The 21938-nt window shown below is 53.4% G+C and overlaps 6 protein-coding genes across 6 annotated transcripts; 4 read left to right on the top strand and 2 right to left on the bottom strand.

Moving 5' to 3' along the window:
* Positions 1-630: 630 nt before the first annotated feature.
* On the bottom strand, positions 631-1899 carry NPHS2 (Podocin; the record flags this gene model as incomplete). The annotated part of the gene is made up of 3 exons (XM_028638436.1): positions 631-915; positions 977-1353; positions 1410-1899. 3 exons carry the CDS (start codon positions 1897-1899, stop codon positions 631-633), a joined length of 1152 nt encoding a protein of 383 aa, XP_028490297.1.
* Positions 1900-4278: 2379 nt separating this feature from the next.
* Positions 4279-4983, top strand: D7B24_004263 (uncharacterized protein; the record flags this gene model as incomplete). Its single annotated transcript, XM_028638435.1, has 1 exon — positions 4279-4983. The coding sequence occupies one exon, from the start codon at positions 4279-4281 to the stop codon at positions 4981-4983; it is 705 nt and encodes a 234-aa protein (XP_028490296.1).
* A 135-nt stretch (positions 4984-5118) lies between these two features.
* LAC9 (lactose regulatory protein lac9 and GAL4-like protein) lies at positions 5119-7951 on the top strand (the record flags this gene model as incomplete). Its single annotated transcript, XM_028638434.1, has 8 exons — positions 5119-5168; positions 5505-5640; positions 5700-5729; positions 5815-5909; positions 5983-6284; positions 6339-7042; positions 7094-7572; positions 7630-7951. The coding sequence occupies 8 exons, from the start codon at positions 5119-5121 to the stop codon at positions 7949-7951; spliced, it is 2118 nt and encodes a 705-aa protein (XP_028490295.1).
* Positions 7952-9389: 1438 nt separating this feature from the next.
* Positions 9390-11286, top strand: D7B24_004261 (uncharacterized protein; the record flags this gene model as incomplete). Its single annotated transcript, XM_028638433.1, has 3 exons — positions 9390-9491; positions 9610-9895; positions 9959-11286. 3 exons carry the CDS (start codon positions 9390-9392, stop codon positions 11284-11286), a joined length of 1716 nt encoding a protein of 571 aa, XP_028490294.1.
* Positions 11287-12615: 1329 nt separating this feature from the next.
* On the bottom strand, positions 12616-13954 carry D7B24_004260 (uncharacterized protein; the record flags this gene model as incomplete). The annotated part of the gene is made up of 4 exons (XM_028638432.1): positions 12616-13582; positions 13634-13693; positions 13836-13863; positions 13918-13954. The coding sequence occupies 4 exons, from the start codon at positions 13952-13954 to the stop codon at positions 12616-12618; spliced, it is 1092 nt and encodes a 363-aa protein (XP_028490293.1).
* Positions 13955-14091: 137 nt separating this feature from the next.
* On the top strand, positions 14092-16766 carry SEC18 (transport between ER and Golgi ATPase protein; the record flags this gene model as incomplete). Its single annotated transcript, XM_028638431.1, has 3 exons — positions 14092-14438; positions 14494-16363; positions 16419-16766. The coding sequence occupies 3 exons, from the start codon at positions 14092-14094 to the stop codon at positions 16764-16766; spliced, it is 2565 nt and encodes an 854-aa protein (XP_028490292.1).
* Between the last annotated feature and the right edge of the window lie 5172 nt (positions 16767-21938).

Genomic DNA, 21938 nt, shown 5'->3' with positions numbered 1-21938 from the left:
AACCCTGAGCCTGACGGTGAGAGCGTCAAATGTTAGCCATTACACCAGTTCGGATCTTGTTGGTGCGGGGGCTATTGGCGGGCGGGCTCATGGTGCGCAGGGGCTCAACCTAAACACCTGGGTCGGGTCACGGGGGACAGAGATATGCCATACAACAAACATGTAGAGTACATTCATTAAGAACAGTCGAGCGCACAGAGACTAAGCAACTAATTAAGGTATCTGCACCAAGCAGATACAGAACCTCCGTATCCTTGAGTCACGGAATGGTAGCGAACGAGGGGTATCATCCGTCCTGCCTTTTCCGGGCAACGACGCAGGGCATCTTTCGTCTCTGCGTACGGCCCGAGCTACTGCAAACTTCCTGTCTGCAGAAAACTGAGCAAGAACAGTGCATTCGTCCTTGCGAGTCGTCCTTGCGATGAAAAAGGGTGGGTATATGAAATTCGACAGAAAGGGTTGACTGTGGGAAGCGCAAAGATTGTGTAGAGGGTTATCGTGGAATTCGTCAAGCAAGATTGCAGTGCCGAGGACAAATGCCCAGCGACGAGTGCAGGGCATCGAAATCAGGAATGGGACCACGCTATTTCAACGCGACGCAACCCTCGAGTCAGCATTCGATGAACACGTTTAAAGGTTCTCGATAACGCGGGAGTTCAGCGCTTGTTGAAAACCGGGGTTCCCACCTCCGAAGTCGCTGCCGGTGATATCATTCTTGTTGCTGGACTCGCCATTGCCATCTGTGATGTGCGCGTTGTTCAAAGAAGGCATGCCCTGGCTAGCACCAGGCAAGAAGATAACCTTGCTGTTGGCAGACTTGGCCATTGCCTGCATAGCCTCGAGGTAGCGGATCTGCATGGCGGGTGCAGACGATAGAATGTCGGCAGCCTGTCGCATGAGCTTGGCAGCTTCGACCTAGCATGTGTGTTAGTCAAAGTTTCATAGGACAAAAGGGGGAACAGAACTCGCAACATACCTCGGCCTTGGCGGCTATGATCTTGCTTTCACCAATACGCTTGCTCTGGGCAGCCATGGACAGCGACTCTTGCAGTTCCTGGCTGAAAATTATGTCTTTGATGAGCATGCTTTCAACTTGCACACCCCAGCCAGCCGCGACGTCCTCGATGATCTCGCCAATAGACTGGGCGATTTCCTCGCGGCGCTCAATGACGTCTTGAAGAATGCGCGCGCCAATGACGTGTCGAAGCGTAGTTTGGGTGCGTTCGATGAGAGCCTGGCGAACATTTGAGATACCAAAGGCGGCCTTGTGGGGCGCAACAATGTGGTAATAAATGACAGATGTCAGGTGGAGAGTCACATTGTCCTTGGTCATGCAAGTCTGCTGGGGAACCTCTGCACTGAAGTTAGGCACACGAGCCGTTGTCGAAATTTGGACTGTCTGAACTTACCGGCAATCTGGATCTTGACGTCGACCTGAATCAGGCGCTCACTGAGAGGGTTGATCTTGACAAGACCAGGATCAACAGCCTGGTAAAACTTGCCGAACTTGGTGACGAGGCCAACGTTGCCCTGATTGACACTCTTGTAAGGGTTGGGGCAGATGATGCAGCATGGAATAGCGCCAATGGTACCAATGATAGCACCGGCGGTGTTGATCATGGTGCCGTACCAGCCCTTGGGGTTGGCATTCTCCTCCACAACGGTAGCATAGCTGCGTTGGAGGTCCTCCTTGGCGGGAGGCTTCACCGTCATTTTATGGGTGGGCTGAAACCCGCCGTTGATGCCACCAGCGTCGCTCGAGGTGGCGCCATCAGTAGGCCTGGGTCTTTCATCATCGGCGCTGAGGTTGTTGTTGTTGAAGAAGTCCTGACCGGTGGGTTCAGCAACCGGGGCCTTGCCAGAGCTGGTGCCCTGCTGCTCGTAGGCTGGAGCACTCATGTTGGTATTGGCGACAGAAGACGGATAGGATTGAGTTGTGGAGGCAGGTGTGTCAACCAGGTTTTGTTCAGACACTGTGATCGATGAAGGGCGATGGTGAATGGGATCGGACATTCGTTGGATGAGGCAAAGTTTCGTCTAAGTGGGAAGGGAGATACCGGGGTATTTGTACAGAGCGACAAGGCAGAAAGGAACTCGGGAATGTCTTGGGTGATGGGGGCTTGGGGGTTCGTTTCGAGGCGAATACTGGGGAAGGGTCGTGCGGAGCATTGGAGAGGAGATGAGATGGTCACTGATTGCCTGGTCACAGTGGTGAAGGAGCGCGGCGAGGGCAGTGTTGACGTTGCCCAGCAGGCGCCCAGAGCTCTGGGCAGCTTTCTAGTGGGTACCTGCCAATGGAGAGGCAAGTGCCGGCCAGTCACGACGCCTGCAGGAAGGGAGCTTGCAGGGATAGGTCCTCGCCTGTTGCTCTTGGCTCACGATGGTTTCATCGGCAATGTGGATGCCGAGCGGGGCCGTAGGGAAACGCTATACCGAAAGGAGCCCTCCTCGTCGCAGCGTGACCAGCCCTGCCACTCCAGATTGCCCCAACATCCACCCTGGGCTCACTCGGATCAGCAGCGCCGGCCGGTAGGGTCGCGACGCGGACGGAATCAAAGGGTAACCTCTGGCGTTGCATCTACCTCCGCACCACCCGTCAGGCCATGTCATGACCTCACCTCAACCACAGTGGTGTATTGCCTAGGATCTCCGGGGGGGGGGCCTCATATTCATTGAGTGCATCTGTTCGGGCATGGGATTCCCTGAATCTCAAATGGCCCTGCTAGCTGTCGCTCGCTCATGTGACTGCACACCCTGAGGCTGGCATGTGACATCGGTCTTGCTGTCAGCCTACCTTTGGCGCCCAAAGGCTAGCTAGCTGGGCGAGGCTGGAATACCGTATCGTCGTATTGCAAGACGTTCGTTAGACTTACAGGGCAGCGCGTGTGGCCTCGATTTGTGGATGCTCGCTTGTACATATATGTGCCTAGTTATTTGCCTAGGTTGATTGATTGCATGGGTCCTCGCTCAGCCGCCCAACATTCCACCGACCAGCCTCAGAGAAGACCACATGGCGCTCCTTGGGGACCACGCCACCCCATGTTCAATCAATGGCAGCAGATGACAGGTTGGCCACAAGCTTGGAGGCAGAACGCGTATTGCCTACCGCTCGAACTCGTGCGCTTCATGACTTCACTAGGCGTGCTCGGGGCAACAATCGGCCGTTGGCGCTGCCGTCCAGCCGTTGGAGAGAAAGACACTCGAAGGGTGCCCACCGACGCACCCCATCGGCTCCAATTATCGACTCCGGTTGCTTCGAGTCCGCAGCCCCTACCGTAGACCGCCTGTGACCAATCTATGGCTGTGACGACCCGCCTCAAGCACCATGGTTCACCATGGTTGAACGCGTAGCATCTGCTCAGACTCCTGCGATTATGAGGCCGCCCCACCCCCCTCCCCCAATTAAATTCATAAGCTATATAAGGGAGGAGCCGGTGCGATGATGCAGTTGGTGGGAGGTTTACAATAGTAAGCCATCCGCTAGGTGGCGATACAAGGCGAAGACGTGGAGGATCCATCAAACACTGCCACCAAGGACTTCTGGAATCCTTCCAAACAGCGGATCCTTCATTTCGCCTCAGTGTTAGGCTGTCTGGCAGGCTACTCCCGTGCACATCCCTCTCATGGGCCTGGAGTTGGGTTTGTTTTTCACATTGGCTCTGGTTCACCACTGTCTTATTTTACATCTCATCCGCCGGCGTGGTCAAATTCTTCCCTTCTCACCTCGTGTCGTTCTAGAGTGTAGGCAATCAAGGACCTTGCGCCACCCAAGCCCAATGACGAGCACCAAGACATACTCTTCTCACCACAGGCAGCTGTTTTTGGCCTACCATTGTAACTCTTGACGTGACAGTTATTGCGGCCGGCCCAGTATCGAGAGGAGCCTTGATCTAATTCTACCGGCTCCGGGCGGGCGACAAGTGGGGACTCGGCACCGGAAGAGGACCGGGGCCCACATGCTCCTGAGTGCCTACACAAGCTGATCGTTGACATCTCGTTGCGACAAATTGATGGAAAGCAGAAACTCTGTGTTTCCCGTGATCAAGTACTGTTCAGATGTTGGGAAATCTAGCCCGCGGTACGCGGAATGTAGTTTGTGCTACCGATACGCGTATACGTAGAATCACCGGAATGGACTGATTGGAACCGACTCGACAGGTTGACGTTGCCAACCTATGCGGGTCTCCATGCCCTACGTCATGTTCTGGAGGCTTGCTTGCGCCACGAATCGTCTGACGAGATCTTCAGCCGGGCAAGGCGCTCAGCCCTTCAGGCTCAATGCTCAAGGGCTATATCAACGACCTCTTCCGGTCACGTAGTTTGTTTTCTAAACATCAAGGCTTCCAGCCAGACTCTCATACTGGTTTTATTTCATTATCACGCGCCGCACGTTCTTCGCACCGCCATGACCAAATGATGGCACCTTCCACGCTCTACGACAAATTATGCATTAACCAACAACTCGGTGGAGCCCGAGTCACCATTGACCGGCTGGACTCCTCGGGTCAGCTCGTGCCCATATGGGCTTTGCACAACAGTCCCGACGAAAAGTCACTTGCAATCCTGCATGCCGATCCCCGACTTCAGGATCCCAACGCCGCGCTTGGATCTGCCAAACTGCATTCTCTCTCCTCCAAAATTGATATTACTGTACGCGGCGAAGCTCTGAAGATGAAGAGCAACACCATGGGAACGAAGCATAGTTTTACATATCACGGCAATGAGCTAAGCTGGGGCGTTGACAGCAGCACGTTGTCGTCAAGCACGCTGTACCTGAAAGACTCTTCGAAGAGAGTGTTGGCGATTTATCAGAGGCGGCCTGGAGGGATGTTCAAGCAGAGTCAACCTACTTTTGATATCTATGTGCCGCCGGCGACCATGGATATGGACATGCTAGTGGTGACAGGGTTGGCGGAAGCAAAGTACCGGTCGAAGGAGAAGAAAGATTCCATTGAGGCCATGGGGGAGATTCTCAGCGCCTGATTTTGACATTCGATTCGCAGGTACGTAGCCAACTTGACTACAGCGTTCTTCCTTGGATTGCATCCAGTGATTCATGTATTTCATTGGGGTTGACAGCACATCGTAATGAAATTGATATCAGTGAACTTCCAAATTATGAGAAATCGTAAAGGCGCCACTGAAAAGTCCCTATTGAACACTCTTCTGTTTCGTGTCCGTTCCCCTCTAGTCGAGGATTGAGCTAAGGGATTCAACTCAAGTGATCAGTCAAGGACATTTGGGTGCATGTATGCGACACCTTGATAAATGACCCTGCTCTTTCGCCTGATTGCGCCAGACAGTTGCGCGAACTTTGGTCTACAAAAATAAGGAAAATTCGAAGTTTTCAGGACTGCCCCTTCCGACTCATAGAGACCTTTTCTACAAGTAGAAAATCTAAACTTTTGACGGGTATGTCGAGCCTCAGCCAGGTATATCGTTATACACATAACAGGTCCGGCCGCCCGGTTGTGAGGTGATATGGTGGCAGGCCACTAGCGCAGAATCTGGCAGGTGTGGGCTGTCGCCTTCCGCATTGACGACCGCCTCCACAATCTCTTCTATCCTCAGACCACGAGCGGCCGCAAATGGAAAATGACCGAAGCAAGCTCGCATTCGATTTATGTCAATTCTTTAGCAGTATGTGGAATTGCCCGTCTTGAAACTGTGATCGCTAGGCCAGTTCTAAATTCCAACAGTGCGATCACTGCCGCGCCAAGAAACTCAGAGTTGGTGCTCGTCCCATGGCCACCATGAATCCAACCCCGCCCCGGCCGAGATGATCTCGATGTATGGAACTGACATGTGGCACAGTGTTCAAAAGAGATCCCCAGCTGCAAGGGCTGCTTGAGAAGCTCAGTGGCCTGTCATTACAGCGGCAGAGCCCATCGATCACCCCTCACTCGCGTGTAAGCTCCATCAATCTGTGTCTCTTATCCACCTCTGGATCGCTTGTCCTTCCTGATGCCAACAATTTCACAGGTACTTGACAGATGTTGAGAGTCGCTTAGAACGTGTTGAGAAGTTATTTGCTGAACTACTTCCCGATGTCGACATTAATCAAGCCCTTGGCGCAAGGGCGACGGGCACCCCAAAAAGCACAGCATCAGATCACTTCGCCCCACGAGGCCCATCATCCCAAACACCGGGGCAGCAGGTATCCAGTCCTATTTCAGAAGCTGTACCTGAGGAATCAGATGGGTTCGACTGGCAGGAAGACATTGCGGTCCTCGCCGACGGCATGGCTGCGCTGTCCGTCGAGCCCAGAGGCACGGGCTATCTAGGTACGCCGTGCCCGTACTTTTCTTGATTTTGAGCTAGATTTGACTTCTCATCAGGTTCAACCGCTGGTGTGTTCTTCCTCAGATCACTGCTCCTTCTTACTGGTCATTCCGCCGCGCTTGCCGATGACCAACCTAGACCACAGCGACTCCGACAGCACTTTTCCTCGCGCGATCCTTCAGCCCAGTTAGCTGCAGTGAATGTATCGCGCCAGGTCATAGTCGATTTGGTTGATACTTATTTCTCTGTGTACCACTGTGCATACCCCTTCATTCATGAACCAACTTTCAGAGCCCAGCTTCATGAGGTCATACCGCGGCCACAGCAAACCTCGTGGCAGATGCTGCTCCACACTGTGCTGGCCCTCGGGGCATGGTGCCTAGATGATGCTCAGGGGCAGCTCGAGGACCAACTTTACCATCGAGCTCTCGCATTCGGAGAAGACGAATCATTGTTTGAGAGCGCGAATTTGACGTTTGTGCAAGCTCTTGTGCTGCTGAGCAACCTCAGTCAGAAACGGAACAAACCCAACACTGGCTCCAATTTCCTCGGGTTAGCAACGCGCATGGCGCTCAGCTTGGGTTTACACAGAGAGCTACCAGACTGGCGCATCAATAAGCTGCAACGTGAGATGCGTCGGCGGGTTTGGTGGGGGCTCTACATATTTGACAGCGGCGCGTCGACTACCTTTGGCAGACCCATTCTCTTGCCCGACACTGAAGCGATGGATGTCCGACCAGTTCTGAATATCCATGATGCGGTAGGAGTCTCCTCCCTGTGCTCTGTGCTCGTATTAACGCCATTAAAACAGTCTCTAACCAGCAGGACGACCGACCAGCCTGCCGAAGTTAACGAGCCAACGCTCTACTCTGGCCTGAAGATTCAGAGTGATCTTCATGTTCATTCCAATTTCATCTCAAATCGACTTCTTTCGTCGGTCGGTGTCTCTGCCGAGAGCGCGCTGTCAATGGATGCAACATTGAGTCGATGGGCGAAGACCTTGCCATCGTTTTTCGCTCTCAACTACGATGGCCAATGCACGGAGTCGACATTTCTCTTCACGAAGTCTCGTCTATGGTGGCGCTTCTGGAATATTAGAATAATTCTATTCCGACAAATATTGCTCCAACAAGCGGCTAGGAAGGGTGGGATTGGCGAGCCTCTGAATGCCGACTCGGCCGAAGAACAGTGCAGAAGCATCGCACTCCAAGCAGCAACTGCCACGATCAGATCGATCGACTTTTACACCAGGCACGGCGTTATCACCAGGCTCGCCACTTGGTACCTGATGTAAGTAACCCGTCCGAGATGGCGCTATCCTCAGGCGGCTGACAGGGAACAATCCAGCTTCTTCTTATTTCATGCGTCCCTGATCGTTGTTCTTGTCATCCATGGAGACCCCGAATCATCAAATTTGGCTGAATGGCAAGCTGATCTCGAGATTGTTCGTCATGTTTTCGGCAGTGTCTTTGCCCACAATCCTCTGGCAACTCGCTGCGCTAATATCATCAACGAGATCTTGCTCCCCGGTCAAGTCCCGACGTCTGAGGACTGGACGAACATTCAGCTGGGATCTTGGTCTATGGATCCAGTTCTATGGCCAGCTGAACCTACCGACGACTTCTATACCCTCTTCGGCTGGCCAGAGACAGGATCATTCCAGATATAACACTTTATAGGTTCGATTTCAATTCATTCTAATTAATAATTCGGACGTCAGGCTCGATCAAATTCTTGCGTATGTAGACACCATTGGGCACATCGTTTTCATCGGCCCGCAAGAGCGCAAGCTCCATTGTGTTCTCGATGCCAGCTTTAAGGTGTCGGGCTGCAAGTCGAAGACGTGCCACGTCCTCTGCTACATCGACAAACCACCTGACAAAACACACATTAGCGACCATCTGGGGTTGAATGGTGATAATGGGAAGCCCTTTACTTGTCATCGACAAGATCAGCGATCTGGTCCCACGGCGCCTTATTAAGAAGCGTGTAGTTGCCTTCGATTATCACCAATCTCGCTTCTGAGGACAGGGAAATGCTGTTTGGGACAGGGTCCATTTCTGCGTGATCAAAGCTCGGCGCCCGAAAGATCATCGCGTGCTCGCCGCACCCTGTTACCGGCATCTGCTTCAGCTTTTTGACAATCTCCAGGAAGCCATTTGCATCGAAGGTGAATGGGGCACCTCGGCGGCGAAAGGCCAGAGCTGGATCGTTGAAGGACGAAAGAACGTGTCGAGGATAATGAAATCCGTCCTGAAGAAGCATGATAGTCAGAATTTTGAAAGAGGAAATGCTATAATCTGAGGTGGGAACGATAATTTTAACACACCATTGGAAGGACAGCAATATGTCTTATGCCGTGTCTATTCAGGTCTTCGAGGAGAGCGGTGGCGATTGTTGACTTGCCTGAGCCGGGAACACCAGCCAGCGCAATCAAAACTCGTTGTCTAGAATCATTACGATTTTGTTCAGCGAGTAGGTGCTCGGCGCGAAACCGTAGCTGAGCTGTCGTCTTTGCCAGGTTATCCCCCAGGTTCTTGTTGTTGGAGAGATCCAGCATACTGAAAGGCGGTGATGTTTCAATTTTGTGCAAAGAGGGAGAAGCTTGTTCAAAGACTGGTGCTTGCAGCTGTTGCTGGATTTCTAACTGTGAACTAGGCCGTGGCTCAGCATTCGGCAGCCTTGAACGTGTTGGCCTACCACAACACTCCGCATGCTCATTTGGCCCGGACGACTGACGTCCGATCGACAAGAAAGCCGACGCACATCTGCGGAGATCAATGATCTACGGAGTGCAAGTCGTGGATTCCATGAGTCAGTCAAGCGGTTTAAGCCTGCCATTTCAGTTCCCAAGCCCGCAAATCGTGTGGACCCGGAAGAGGTGCCAAAGTTGGAGGGCATTGGTCCGGACTTCTGTGACCCGAAGTCAAACTCTAGGTTGGTACAATCCTGGGCTCTAGAACCGCAATACGATGTTATCTTCCACAAGTCGGCCTGATGTATAAATAAGTACCCCAGGTCTTCCCCGCAAGGCAAGATTCCCCAGATTCGACTGGATCAAATCAGCAACATCAAAAGCTAAGTGTTGGAAACTTAAAAGCCGAAAGATGTCAGAACTTCAAGGCTCCAATTCGGAAGGTGGTTCTTCGCCTAAGCGAGGCCCCTGGAGCTTGCTGCGCGAGAATCCCTTCATCGTTGGACTTTCAGCGGTAGGACTTGAATTCCTGTCTCAATTCGCAGTTCAAACCAACATAATCTTTGCTACCCCCATTCATTGTCTACAGATATTGTCCTCCTTAACTCCAACCCTTACTAATATCCGTCCAGTTTGCTAGTCTCGGTGGCTTTCTGTTCGGCTACGACCAAGGTGTAGTTTCCGGCGTGCTTACTATGGAATCTTTCGCCGCCACGTTCCCACGCATCAACATCGACAGCGGCTTCAAGGGCTGGTTTGTCTCGTCGCTTCTGCTATTGGCCTGGCTCGGATCTCTCGTCAATGGCCCCGTAGCCGATTGGATCGGCAGGAAAGGCTCTATGCTGCTAGCTGTCGTTATTTTCACTATTGGATCTGTCTTTCAGACTGCTGCCAACGATGTTCCACTCCTATTTGCAGGTAAGTTGTCCGTCCAAATATTTCCACTTGCTATATTTTATTCGGTTGTTTATTCGTAACCAGGCCGTGCCATTGCGGGATTCGCCGTTGGCATGTTGACCATGATTGTCCCCATGTACATCTCCGAACTATCTATGCCCGAAATCCGAGGAACACTAGTAGTCATGCAACAACTCAGTATCACTCTTGGTATTCTTGTCAGCTACTGGCTCGAGTACGGAACCCAGTACATCGGCGGCACTCGCTGCGCTCCAGATATCCCCTATTCAGGTGGCACTACCAACCTCCCCAAATTCGATCCTCGTTACGATGTCGGCCCGGGCGGCTGCACCGGACAATCCGATATTTCGTGGCGCATTCCCTTCGGTCTACAGATTCTGCCTGCTCTCGTGCTGGGCATCGGTATGCTATTCTTTCCCGAGTCTCCTCGGTTCTATCTTCTACGCCGCAAAGAAGACAAGGCACTTGCCGCCCTGGCCAAGATTCGACGAGTGCATCCCGACACTGCCTCACTACGCAACGAATACCTCGGTATCAAGGCAGAGGTTCTGTTCGAAGAGGCTCTCAACCGCGAAAGGTATCCCGGCAAGACAGGTATTCCTCTATTCATCGCACAACATGTCGCCCTCATTTCGACCCGGCCTGCCTTCAAGCGCCTGGCTATCGGCTGCTGCGTCGCCTTCTTGCAACAATTTATGGGGTGCAACGCGATTATATACTACGCACCGACGATGTTTTCCCAGCTGGGTTTGTCGGGCAAGACGTCAGGTTTGCTCGCGACCGGCGTATATGGCATTGTGAACACTTTGTCAACTCTCCCAGCTCTCTTTCTTATCGATAGAGTGGGCAGGCGCCCTCTGCTTCTCTGCGGAGCTGCTGGTACGTTCATCTCGTTGGTTATTGTTGGCGGCATCATTGGCGGTTTCGGAGAGTCACTCAGAACGAACAAGTCAGCTGGGTGGGCTGGCATCGCTTTCATCTACATTTACGACATAAACTTCTCGTACTCGTTCGCTCCTATCGGTTGGGTTCTTCCCTCTGAGATTTTCAACCTTGGAAACCGTTCGAAAGCCATGGCAATTACAACAAGCGCGACCTGGATGTCCAACTTCGTCATTGGATTGGTGACTCCGGACATGTTGGAGACCATTGGATACGGCACCTACCTCTTTTTCGCCGGCTTCTGCGCCATTGCCTTCTTCTTCACGCTTTTTCTTATTCCGGAGACGCGCGGCAAGAGCCTCGAAGACATGGACCTGGTGTTCGGAGACACGGCTGCACATGACGAAAAGATGAGATTGGTGGAGATAGCAGCCTCCATGGGCCTCACCGATGTTTTGTCGGATGAAAAGATTGACGATGTTGCAACGAAGGTTGAACACCACGCTTGATAGGAGCCTCAAAATGTCAGGTTATTCTGGTGCGTTTCGGACACGAAGGAAATGGGCAGCCCGAAAGCGGATCGCACGATGGGATACATTGATACCGCAGAAAAGCATCTGAGCTCGAGATTTTTCTTTGGGGCGTCAATGATTATCATGAGAACTTGGGTAGCTCACACAGGTTGTTGCGTAGCAAGTCGTGTTCTGCGCAGCATGGCACTTGAATTCATAATTTGAAAGACAAAGCAAATTAAAATTTGGGTCTATCATTGACACAAGGCTTTGGTACCAGGCCGGGCCGGAATAGGTAAACCAGCAGAACCAGCTATCACAGACTCCGTCAGCGTTGCCCCGTCTGTGCTGCCGGGAGTTGCTGCCGCCGCCGCCGTCACCACCATCATGGGCACAGCAGTCAAGAATTGATCGTGAATGTAGTTGAACCAGCATCTCAACGGCACACTTCTGCACCTCCGTTCTATCATCTGGAGATGCCTGGTAGGCCTACCATTCCTAGAGCGCCTGCACCAGCTGCAGCCCCGATACTGTTCGGGCCTTCACGATGGCCGAACGACCCGTATATTCTCTTCTCCCCATCCTCGCCTGTAGCTTGAGATGCACTGTCGTCCTTTGGCAGCACCTTCTTCGGGGGCTTCCGCTCGTGGAGGGGCTTGAGGTAGTAGAGGAACTTTGAGAGATCCGGCATTGTATCAACAGAAAGTAGAACTTGTGGTGAGAGGGTTGTGAAGTCGATCGAAACACGAGGATCAGCGGGCGCTGTGCTGAGTGACGGGGTGACGAGGTGATTAGTGTTTGGTGGTTTAAGTGAGGTCTCGTCTCAAGGAACTCCCCAGGCATCGGTGCCCAGCCTTTATCTCGAGTTCGTTTTCTTCTCGCAACCATTTCTTGCAATTTGTGGCAGTGCAGCATTTGCGTGTGCTTCGCCATCATCTCTGTGAAAGACTCAGCAGATCTTCCATCAATCGTTGTCATACATAAACGCCATTTCATGGCCAGAATGAGGCCCTCGAATGCTGTGCTAGAGGGTTGAAGACGCCGCGCCGCAGCCCTGCAGGGCGTCAGGCGTTCTTGCGGTCTGGCCGCCTAGCAGGGGTGCCGTTATATCACGATCATATGGCAGCCTGGGAGCATTTTCTGATTGGCCATCTTGAGCAGATGAACATCTGTCTGCGACAGCACAATCATGACAGAGAGAATAGTGCCGCTCGGGTCTCTTTTCACGATTGTGGCGAATGGCTGTGCTGTCACTCGAGACCATCGCCCAAGAGCGCAGCCATTACCAATATTCAGATCATATCCGTTACGCTTTCATGCTGTAGATCAATAGTCGCGTTGACGATGTCCTTCGTCCTGCTGGTGTCGCGCACTCGATGAAGGTCTCCTGCGGTCGTGGTGTCGAGACTCGCGACGGTCGCGATTCTCTTCGTGACCGTCGAGTTCACCCACCCCATCACGTTTTCGGTCGCGATGCCGCCTTTCAGAACGTCTCTCATCTCGCTCACGCCTCTCTCTGCGCCTGTCGTCTCGCCGCATTTTCTCGAGCTCCGTGTCCCTCTCTTGCTGTAGTTTCTGCCTTTCATTCTTAACTTCCCTCACCTTGGCGGCCCCTCGCTTCATCATGGCTAGCGGGTCACTGGAGGTAATCCTGTCTGCTGCCCGTTTCTTGCGCCCAGGGTCTTCGTTCCCCCAGACGTCCTTCTCAGATGCCTGGAACCCATCTGGCTGTGCTCCGTCGTCGGCTGTCTTGGAGTACCAGGGGTTCAACATGCCTCCACGGCCCGGGGCGCTCGACAGACGCATCCTGTATTGGTCCTCGTATTCACGCTTCTTCTTTTCCGCCTCTTTCTCCGCCTCTTCGTTCTTCTCTGAACGTCGGTTTGCCTTGCGCTCCTCTCCAAACAGATCAATGTGTCCGTTCCGATCCACAATCGGCGCGCTGCTTGTTTTCCTTTGCGAGACATCTTCTCCGTGTGCTCGGACCACAGCAGATCGTTCCTGGGCGATTCGTAGTTCAAAGTCCGTATCGTCCTCGCCAGTGCGTTTCCGCTTCTTGCGCTCGTGACCCGAAGCATGGCGATCGTGCCGAACGACGGCTTGTTCGGGGCTAGGTTCCGGTAGAGGCGGAGGCTCTTCGCCGCGCAGGATGGCTAGTCGACGCTCTGCATCGACTTCTTGCATGCGCTGCTCCTCAGCTTCTTCGGAGGCTTTGGCGGCTGCCTCATCACGGCGGACACGGGCAATGTTGTCCGCGTTGTACACGTTCCAAGACTTCTTTCCTAGGAGATGACTAAACTTCGTCAGCGGCCATCCGTGGGTTTCCAAGCAATACAAAGCTTACAGAGGCATCTTGATGGAGATTGCCAGAGGGCCAGACTCGTCGAGTCCCTTCCGCCTGGGTCTGGACCGGGTGATTTTGGGCGCCTGAAGCGAGAATGAGCTCGAGCGAGGAGCGATAACGAGCTTGGGCAAGGAGCGATAAGCGATAAGGCCAGGTTGGAGGGGCCAGTTGGTCGTGGGGAAGGCGAAAACCCCACCATGACGGTATGGGCACCACAGGTAGCTCTGCCACTAAACCGCTTTCAGCGGGACAGCTGCGCCTGAACGGACACTTCAGGTACTTACGAAACACCAATGTGACGACGCTGGCCTCCTTGAACATCTACAGAACACCTTACGACCAGATTCTGGAAGTGAACGCATCGCTCCCTTAATAGTCCAAAGTAAAGGTCAAAACCTTCTACCACAAATCACGACCAGATCTCCTAGACCTTCACTTTCACACACTCTCTCCCCGACATGTCACGAGCACCGCCTTTCGGCCAGGGCAGGATGGGCCTTCCAGGCGCCAACCCACGAGCAGTACCCTCCAGAGACCAGCCGCCCCGCGAGTCCTATGGTCAGCAGCCACAGGGCTCTTATGGCGGCAGCGGCCAAGGATACGGCAGCCAGGGATACGGTGGCCAAGGAGGCTACGGACAACCACAGCGATCCCCCGGCCTGCCTTCAAACTACGAGAAGTCTCCCATGTCCCCCCCGAGAGGTGGCGGCGGCGGTGGCGGTGGTGGTGGAGGTCGACAGGTCCCTCTCACGGTCGGTAAGGTCCAAGATAAGACCATGCAAAGCCATCTCATCTATCACAACAAGTCAGTTCGTCCGAATGCTGCGACTCGCTTCAAAGTAGTGCTAACTGTCATGAAGATGCGCCGTGTCGCCTATGGACTTTCCTCCGAGCCGCGACGGTTCCGACCTCTATATCCTCATCCGTGGTGGTGAGCCTCTTGGAGAATACGTTGTCAGTGCCGAACCCGTTGACGGCTTCCCGCCTGGAACCATCTCTTTGTCCGACCCTCAGCGAACGTGGTGCCGCATTGGCATGATGGATCGTTTCACTGGCGAGGTCTATGATCCCTTCAGCCAAGGTAGCCAGGCATACCTCGGCAGTTTGGATGTCGAAGTATCATTTGCCTCAGTCAAGAAGACATCAGCTCAAGCATATGACGAAGACGACCTTGTGCCACGATTCCTCAAGACATACCAGAATCAGATCCTATCTCCGGGCGAGAGGATCCTGATGGACGTGAATAACGTTCCCCTCATGATCGTCGTCAAGACCGTCGGCTTGGTGGATCTCGGCATGTCGACAGAGGCCGCTGGCGCTGCAGCATCGAGGGAGCCTCGATCTCGCGGTATCATCACGCCGGAGACGAAAGTTAACTTTTTCAAAGCGCCCGGTGCGGAGATCAATCTAAAAGCTTCCGCTCACAGGGCCAACACCAACTCGATCATTGCTCCCGATTTCAAGTTTGAGGACATGGGCATCGGCGGCCTCGGCGAGGAATTCGGCACCATCTTCCGCAGAGCCTTCGCATCTCGCGTCTTCCCGCCCCGACTTGTCGAAAAGCTTGGAATTCAGCACGTCAAGGGAATTCTGCTCTTCGGCCCTCCCGGAACCGGCAAGACGCTGATTGCCAGACAAATTGGTAAGATGCTGAACGCTCGTCCACCCAAGATCATCAACGGTCCTGAAGTGCTCAATAAGTACGTTGGTGCCTCGGAGGAGAACGTCCGAAAGATGTTCGCCGATGCGGAAAAGGAGTACAAGGAGAAGGGCGACGAGAGCGGCCTTCACATTATCATTTTCGACGAGCTGGATGCTGTCTGCAAGCAGCGTGGATCAGGCGCCGGTGGAGGCACTGGTGTCGGTGACAGTGTGGTCAACCAGCTTCTGACGAAGCTCGATGGTGTCGACCAGCTCAACAACATTCTGCTGATCGGAATGACGAACCGAAAGGACATGATTGACGAGGCTCTGCTGCGACCTGGGCGTCTGGAGGTTCAGCTGGAGATCGGTCTCCCTGACGAGGACGGTCGAAAGGAAATCCTTATGATTCACACCAACAAAATGCGTGAGAACGATATCATGGACGATTCGGTTGATGTTCAGGCCCTTGCGGCGCAGACCAAGAACTACTCTGGTGCTGAGATTGCAGGTGTCGTCAAGGCTGCGACGTCATTTGCGTTTAACCGCCACACCGAAGTCGGCGAGATGGCGAAGATGAAGTCGGACGTCGCCTCCATGAAGATCAAGATGGAGGATTTCCTGGCGGCGTTGACCGAAGTTAAGCCAGCATACGGTGTCTCTGAGGACGACCTGGCGAACTCAATCAAGATGGGCATCATCACGTACAGCCGCCACATCGAGGACATTATCCGCACTGGCATGGGCTACGTCAACACTCTGAAGGAGGGCCAGGTCCTAGACAGGATGTCAGTCCTCTTCCACGGCCCTGCTGAATCTGGCAAGACAGCCATCGCATCACACATCGCCATGCTGTCCGAGTACCCCTTTGTCAAACTCGTGTCACCGCAGAACCTGACACCCTTCCGCGACGAGTTTGGAAAGAAGGACTACCTTTCCAAGGTCTTTGCCGATGCTTACAAGTCCCCGCTCAGCATAGTCATTCTGGACAACTTTGAGCAGCTCATTGAGTGGAACCCTATCGGGCCTCGCTTCTCAAACACCATTCTTGACAGACTGACGTCCCTAATCCAGTCTGCGCCTCCAAAGGTAAGCCGCCTGCCCATCTTCTCCATTGCGACGTATCACTAACAAGCATACGCAGGGCCGTCGCCTCCTTGTCTTCGTGACAACTTCGGAGCTGAACGTCCTCAAAATGCTGGGCGTCATGAAGCTCTTCAGGCGTCAGATTCCCGTCCCTGCCGTTTCCACGCTGCGCGAGCTCGAGAGCCTTCTCAACCAGACAAACAACTTTGACTCGGCCGACATCAACCACATTGTCAACACCATTTCACAGGACACCGGGTCGCAACAAGTTGGCATCGGCATCAAGACGGTCCTCGAGTGTCTGGAGGAGTCACGCGTCGAAGCGGCCAGGGGAGAGGCGAACATGGTAGAGAGCTTCACAGGCCGCATCGTGTCTGCCATCGGGTCGAGTTTGGGTTCGGAATAGTTAAAAGTTAGCCATAGATAAATATGATGACATGTCAGACAAATTGCGCTTATTGATCAGGCAGCCCACGGCACGGAGGCCCAGCTGCTGGCGTGCCTCTACCTGGCTTTGACTCGGTTCTTGGAGGTCTTGAGTTGTCACTTTTCCCAGTTTACTCAGCCTTCCTATCGAAGCACTTGGTCCATGATGTTGGTCTCTTTCTCGGCGTATCTGGTGACGCGTATCAAGGATCGCTCTTCACAGATTGTGAGCATCAGGTCATTGGGCTGTATTCTCGGAAATCCAGACCATACTCCCCAGGCGAAACGACATGGGAATATGGCACTGGATCTAAGGCAGCACACAGCAAGGGGTTTCTGGCAGCCAATCTTGTAGTGCCATTTGCGCAACTAAAACAACTTCCTTTCTCCGCGCGTGGCGTTCGCGCAGTGCTTCCGATGGTCCTCCTCGGGAATTTAAAGCGTGCCCAGCCTCTTTTGATAGGATTCATACTCTTCTCTACACTGCTTGTAACCCATCGACGCAGGAGGACTGCTCGCGAACCACAGGAAAGGCAAAGCGTCAGGCTCGATGATGTGAGGTCACGGGCTGGACACATCACAGAACCAGAGGCTGTAGTCAGGAAAATTCGAAGTCAAGAATCGAAGCCGGGGATTTGAACTACGTTGTGGCCCGGGAGGCTCATCTTTCTCAGGGCGTTGAAATCATCCCGGAAACACAATACAGAGAAGTTCTTGATCCAAGTCGTTTCTGCACGATGTCAAAACAAACGATTGAAGACTCGTAAGTAGGCCCCTTTCTCCTTATCTGGTTGATCAATGAGAGGCTTGTGAGCTCCAGTCAGCCCAAAGGACATGTGATCATCATCGTGTGTGGTTCTCATGTTGCCTGCAGGTCAAGTCCCCCACTACACTTCGCCGTTAAGTTCTAGCACACGTGCACTCAGCTAGAAATCATGTTCTTATTTGAAACGATCAAACAAATTTTGTACTTCGAGTCCGTATATGTTCGCTCAGGCTATGTATGATATCTGCCTCGTAACATTTAGAAGCCACCGGTCTCATAAGATCGTGCAAGGGCGCGATGCATCTAGATCATACGTAGTACCCTATGATTTTGCTTCATACTTAAACCAAGTGGAATCACTGCCGTCTTCATTGAAGGTTCAGAAGGAGAGGGTCTTTCCGTTCTTCCTCAAATACTCGAGAGAGCTCGTCAAAGCTATAACTCTCCATTCTGCTGAGGACTCCGAGCGTGGACACGTTTGTGAACTCAATATGGGTATGGACGCTGCAACAGCTGAATTTTCATAAAAACTCTACAGCTTCGCGCTGCACCGAGAGTCTGTTCTTTGACCACACGTTGTAATTTCCGAGCCTGGATCTGCTCGACTACGACTTCGGTTGTTCGCTCAAAAGACGTCAGTCTCGGTTAGAAGAACCCGTAACAAAGTTCAGCACGACTCGAAAATGTGACCGGTTGTCCATGGGGCATAACTGGATCAACGCGTCTAAGTCCAGTCCTTTGTTGTAAGGACCACAGCTCAATTTTACTGGAATACACTATCATATACATTAGCTACCTACCTCCGATCCGTGCCATGCATACTTTCATGACGCGAACAGTAGATGGAACAGAAACGTGACAATGCGGGGGCACATACAAGGGACGTGGGGATTCACAATGCCACCCACGTACAGTCTTCACAACACCGCGGGATACTACTTCACATCATGTAATCATTGCTAATGGTGGTTGAGTGCATGTTAGTTGGGACCGGGAGGGTGACATGCGCGCGGAGCGTGGGCCTGTAACTTTCGGCTCAGGGGCTCAGTGAAATATTAGGTTGGCGAGGGAGAGACTTTTGCCTCAGGGGGGGCGCTTCGCTCTTTGTTTGACGTGCCTTTCAGGGGGCTCGAAGCCGACTGTTCCACCTGGTTAGGCTTGTACAGAGCTCGAAGTCCAGCTAGGAAAAAGTTCCTGATCCGAGACAGTTCTCAAAACCAGGTGTATCCTCACGCGAACCGCTCGTGGTAGCATGGCAGTCCTAGGTTGTATCGCACTTGGATCCTGTGTGACGGCCCTACATAATCTACTACCCAAGTACTTCACGCGGGGTTAGTGCTACGAGAACCACACAGCACGGTCTCGTGCCCATGCAGCATGCCTCAGCCTTGGAGAACAGATGAAATTGAGCAACTCTTTTCCGCCCATGACAGCGGAGAACTCGGAAGTCTGGCATAGAAGATAAGGCGCACTGCTGGGTTAGCTTGGTGTTCATGTCACAATCACCGTCAGATTTTTGGACCATGGCAGCCAGCAAAGGAGCACCGATTCTGGAAATTGGTTCTGGAGACTGTAAACGATGATTACAGCTAGCCCAGAACGTGGGTGTTCATCATGCAAAATGAGACCCGTAGCAGGACTACTGTAGGTCCACCCTCTCTCGAGTTGGGCAGCAAGATCACCAGCGACCACGCGAGAAACCCCGCCTTGGATGGTCGCAAGCGATCGGGGAGCCGGCCGCTGCCCATCTCCGACATGAGCCTTCGATCACCTGACCGCCATCAAGCCGTGTCGAGAACAGCTGGGTGGGACAATTGAGCACCGAGATGGCGCCAGGAGGTGACTGAACCCTTTACTACTGACGACTGGGATTGCGCAAACTGCATTTCCGTCGAACCGCGCTGCTGGGAATTTGACGTGGGAAGCACAGCCTCGAAGGCGCACGTTGATTCGACGACTCGTATGAGGATCGTTTCCGCGTCACCTACCTAGTGCTGCGATAAGAACCCTTCAATCTAACAGCTGGCTGGCTGTAGGCGTTTTCTGGCGGCCTTCCCTCAGAACGGCGAACCTTCCCTTACGTCGATGGTGGGACCGAAAGCGAAGACAACAGGTCGATTATGGTAGAAGCATACAACGTTCAGCTAGATCTACGCCTCACTAGCAGCCATGTGGGAAACGGTTCATCTCGTCAGGAGCTGCTATCACAGCCAGCTCAGCCGCCGTTGGCTTGGGGCCACTGCGCCATTCATTATCAAAGTTTACGCGGCGTGCGGTGGTTTTTGGGATGGCCCGGCACCTCTGAGGGTGGCCAGGGTTTGTCGCGGGCGGCGCGGGACCACCTCTTGGTCTGTGGTTTCAGGCTGGGTGTGAACAATTTCCGATCCTTGCGCGGTAGGCGACAAGCGTGCTCATGTTGTCGTGTGTCTGCAAAGGAACAAGCGCGCCTCACTGGGCCAGTGAGGTTCAGATTGGAAGCCAGATGCGACGGCCTTGAGCTCGCGTGATGGTGACTTGTTTGCCCAACCGGGATTCGAGATTTTTCAGCCTTTGCTGTCCACCAGCTTCATAGAGTTCCGGGGGTATCACTAAGTACTATCCGGATCGTAGACCATGCAGTTCGACCCTTGTCTGTCGTCTGATGCCCACGCGATTGGCCTCTGAACATCAATGTAGTCAACATTGACGATGGCGGTATCTTGCCTTGCACACTTCAGGTTCGGTCATAGCGCCATCAAAATACTGTCGTGCAACACAACGAATCATGGCTTGTGGAGTGAGAATCTTCATCGGACGGGAGCGGATCTGCCTGCGACCACTGCCGAGGGCGGTACTGTGCGTGCAATGACCTTGACATGGAGATGTCCAGTACACCAGCTCTGGGCTGGCAGCCATTAACCAATGTTGCGCTGAGTAAAGCTCACTCACCCACTCACCGGTGAGCGACGCCTGCGTGCTGCATGACGGGGCACGTTAGCCATGTGATTAAAAGCCGTGTCTTGCAGAACGAGTTGCAGCTAAAATGCAGGTAGAGGCACAGGATGCAACCCTGTCTGGTCCAATCACAGCCAGAAGCATGGTCGGCTTCGCGACACCTGGCCGCGATGCCGTGAACCTCGTCGCCCGAGGTGAGTTTGATTTGGGCGATGCGCGCGAAAGTGAACGTGTGAGAGACGAGGGCTTGGCTCATTGATTAAGCAATCGGCACTCCACAGCCTGAAAACACTGAACGGATCTCCTCTTCGTCAATGCTTCTGGGAAGCACAGGGTGGTCGGCTCCTGAATATGGTTCGCCAGACGTGTCATCGAGTCGGCCCGGGGCCCTTGTTGCTTCTGCTTTGTCACAACAACTGGTGGGTACAGGCCCAAAGACAGCGTGCTTCTTTTTGTTCGTCGCATTGTGCTGGCTGACTTTTCGACGGCTACGGTGCGTTGTGGCACGTTTGTGCCGTGTTGACAAGGGCCCTCAGGGTCTGTGGGGTTCACGTTTGTTCTAATCCATGGCCGAGCCAGAGGAACATGTGTTGCGACACTGTACTTGGATGTGCCCTGTTGGGAGGGAGTGAACGTGTCAGGATGGGGACCTGAGCCTAGGCGACTGTCAGCGAGGCGGAGGAGGGGTAGATTCCGACAGGTGGAGGAACGTTAATAAGGTTGAAAGACCATAACATGATGGAGAGCCAGCCAAGGTTGCCTCTTCCTGTGGGAAGCAGGGACCGGATGGAGGGCGGAGTGAGACACAACATTCCTGGGCGAACCAGTGCCGCAGCGCAACCATTCATGTCCAAGTGCTGGCTACAAAGCTGCTCAGCTCGCTCGCTGCCGTGAGACAATCGAACATTCAGCCTGACGGGAGGCCTGGCTGGACACACCATCTGGGGAAGCCGTGGTCTGTCTGGTTTAGTCACCAATGGGCCGCGGAAGCCACACGACAATCCGATGGTGCGGAAACAGTCTAGACCGCATGAACGACCAAATTCGACGACCAGGCTCAGGTCCCCTCCCAGGGCCTAGGGATGGGGGAAAGGCTTTGACACGAAGCATCCGGGCCGGTGAGATCCGATGCTGATCAGGTGTGTGCAGCCGACAAGACGTGCTGGCCCAACGAAAGTTTTGTCACCTTCTCGAGACTTTCCAAGCCAAGAACTACGAGCGGAAGTTCAAGGGTGATGGGTGTTGGGGGTTTTAGCCAGAGGGTCGAAATGGCCAGAGACGCGGGGCAGCATTGGGGAACAAGACAAGGAAGAAGCACCACCGCATTGACATTACATCAGGCAAGTGGTGTGGGTTGGTGGCCTGGTGTGGATCCTAGGATGGTAGCCCCTGTTCAAACCAGGCGGACGGAATAGGTACTTGCTCTACCAAGCTACCTTACTTACCTAGGTA

The sequence above is a fragment of the Verticillium nonalfalfae genome, assembly GCF_003724135.2.
Source record: "Verticillium nonalfalfae strain VnAa140/NRRL 66861 chromosome Unknown scaffold_237, whole genome shotgun sequence".
Lineage (NCBI taxonomy): Eukaryota > Fungi > Ascomycota > Sordariomycetes > Glomerellales > Plectosphaerellaceae > Verticillium > Verticillium nonalfalfae.
This window is presented reverse-complemented; position numbering and strand designations above follow the sequence as displayed.